This window comes from Merops nubicus, unplaced genomic scaffold (genome assembly GCF_000691845.1).
Source record: "Merops nubicus isolate BGI_N331 unplaced genomic scaffold, ASM69184v1 scaffold45688, whole genome shotgun sequence".
Classification (NCBI taxonomy): Eukaryota; Metazoa; Chordata; class Aves; order Coraciiformes; family Meropidae; genus Merops; species Merops nubicus.
In genome coordinates, this window is record NW_008628537.1 from 1 (window position 1) to 1712 (window position 1712).

At 54.6% G+C, this 1712-nt stretch overlaps 1 protein-coding gene across 1 annotated transcript in view; it reads right to left on the reverse strand.

Moving 5' to 3' along the window:
• Window positions 1-7: 7 nt before the first annotated feature.
• PLA2G1B (phospholipase A2, group IB (pancreas)) overlaps window positions 8-1712 on the reverse strand; it is a gene marked incomplete at its 3' end in the record, with an annotated part of 7301 nt that continues 5596 nt past the window's right edge. The window contains exons 2-4 of the mRNA XM_008946669.1: window positions 1476-1635; window positions 653-780; window positions 8-121 (exon numbers count right to left, since the gene is read on the reverse strand). Coding sequence (XP_008944917.1) covers window positions 8-121; window positions 653-780; window positions 1476-1635 — 402 coding nt within the window. The remainder of the gene's footprint in view (window positions 122-652; window positions 781-1475; window positions 1636-1712) is intronic.

The following is a 1712-nucleotide window of genomic DNA, read 5'->3' on the forward strand; positions in this document are numbered from 1 at the left end:
TAGCTGCAGTGCTTGCTGGTGTCCAGCTTGTGGTGCTCGGGGTTGTAGGGCGCCTTGGCGAAGCACATGGCCGCGGTGCGGTCGCAGTTGCAGACGAACGCCTCGCACTCGTTGTTCTTGCCTGGAGGAGGAAGCAGGAGCGGTCAGACCCCGGCGCGGCCGTGACTCCTCGGGCTCCCCGCTAAACCCCTGGCCCCGGAGCTGTGGTGCTTTGGCCCTGCCACTTTCTTGCTCCTTCCTTCCTTCCCTGCAGTGCTGTTTGCCAGCCTGTCTGCTGGGTATCTCCATTCCAGAGCCCTGCAGAAGCTCCACCGTGCCATCAGGGATGCCCAGCAGACGCCGTCTAATGCTCCCCCGTCAATGTGCTGAGCTCCTAAACGCTGCCGTTACAGGGACTCGATTCCCTGAAGAGGGGACAGGCTTCCCCTGCGTGCTGCAACGCCGTGTTATCTTCATCAGCCATAACTCGGGTGCTGCATGGACAACATCTGCTGCGGTGCCCGTGTGAGGTGCCCCATTTCTAACAAGCAGACCCCCCCCCGCAGGGACCTGCATTGTGCCTTCCCGCCCCAGAAGCAGGGGTGTAACCCCACCCCACTCCTTCAGAAGAGAAACTAAGGTTTGAAGAGGAGTGACATGGAAGCAGACGTACTGTCACATGTAATCTGCTTGTTGGAGCAGCTGAACTTGTACGACTCTGTGTAGGGACTGTCCCAGATGAATTTGCATGATTCTAGTTTACTCGCTTCTGTGTAGCAGTGATCATGTGCTTGACAGCACCTGAGAAAGAAGGAGAAAATGGTCAGAAAACACCAGAAATGCAAACACAGCTGATCTGTAAGCCATGTAAATATGCTAGTATTGCTTTGACAAGGCACATGAAGGACGTCCGAGGGACACAGTTCTGCCAAGTAATAGTCCAGGAACTGTCTGGTACACGTGTACTTGTTGGAGCATCTTCACAGTTGCCCATTGGGCACAGGGAAAGCAAAAGCCAGCGTTTACCCCACACACCCTGCCAGTGCCTGGTAGCCAAAGGGCTAACAGTCAACGCCGTTCACTGCATCTTGGCTATCAGACTCGTGTGCTCTCTAAATTGCCCAAGCCACTTCTCAGCGTTTCACAGCGCAGCTCTGCACGTGTGGCTGGTCACACACTGGGCAGCGTGCACAGAGCTGCGCCCAGGCTGCTGGCACAGCACTGCTGCAAAGCCAGAAATGCTGGGATGAACGCGCTGTAGCTGCCACAGAAAACACCGCTGTCGGGGTTATATTTTATCTTGGCAATAAGGCAGCAGGGTGTGAATGCTACACATACTTTTTTCCTTGAATCGATCTTCGAGAGGAATTTTAATTCACAGGAGCCACGGAGTTTTGTGAATATTTATAGGCAGGGCCAGCTGTGACAAAGCTGGTGTGCAGAACCGTGAAAGCATAAGCAAAGAAAGAGGTTTGTAAAAGCAGAGTCTTATAAACCTGTCAAGGTCATCCACTGGGGTCCCACTGCCTCCCAAGCCGCAGTAGCAGCCATAGTCACCGTATTCCAGCAGAGGGTGGCTGCCAGGGATGGTGCATTTGATCATCTTGCGGAAGTTCCACAAGGCCCAGGGTGAGACAGCAGCACTGGCTGCGCCCACTGCAAAGAGACACAAAGGTTAGAGATAGGCACGACGTTACCCATCCACGGGGGTGCCACCTACATACCAGTCAGCA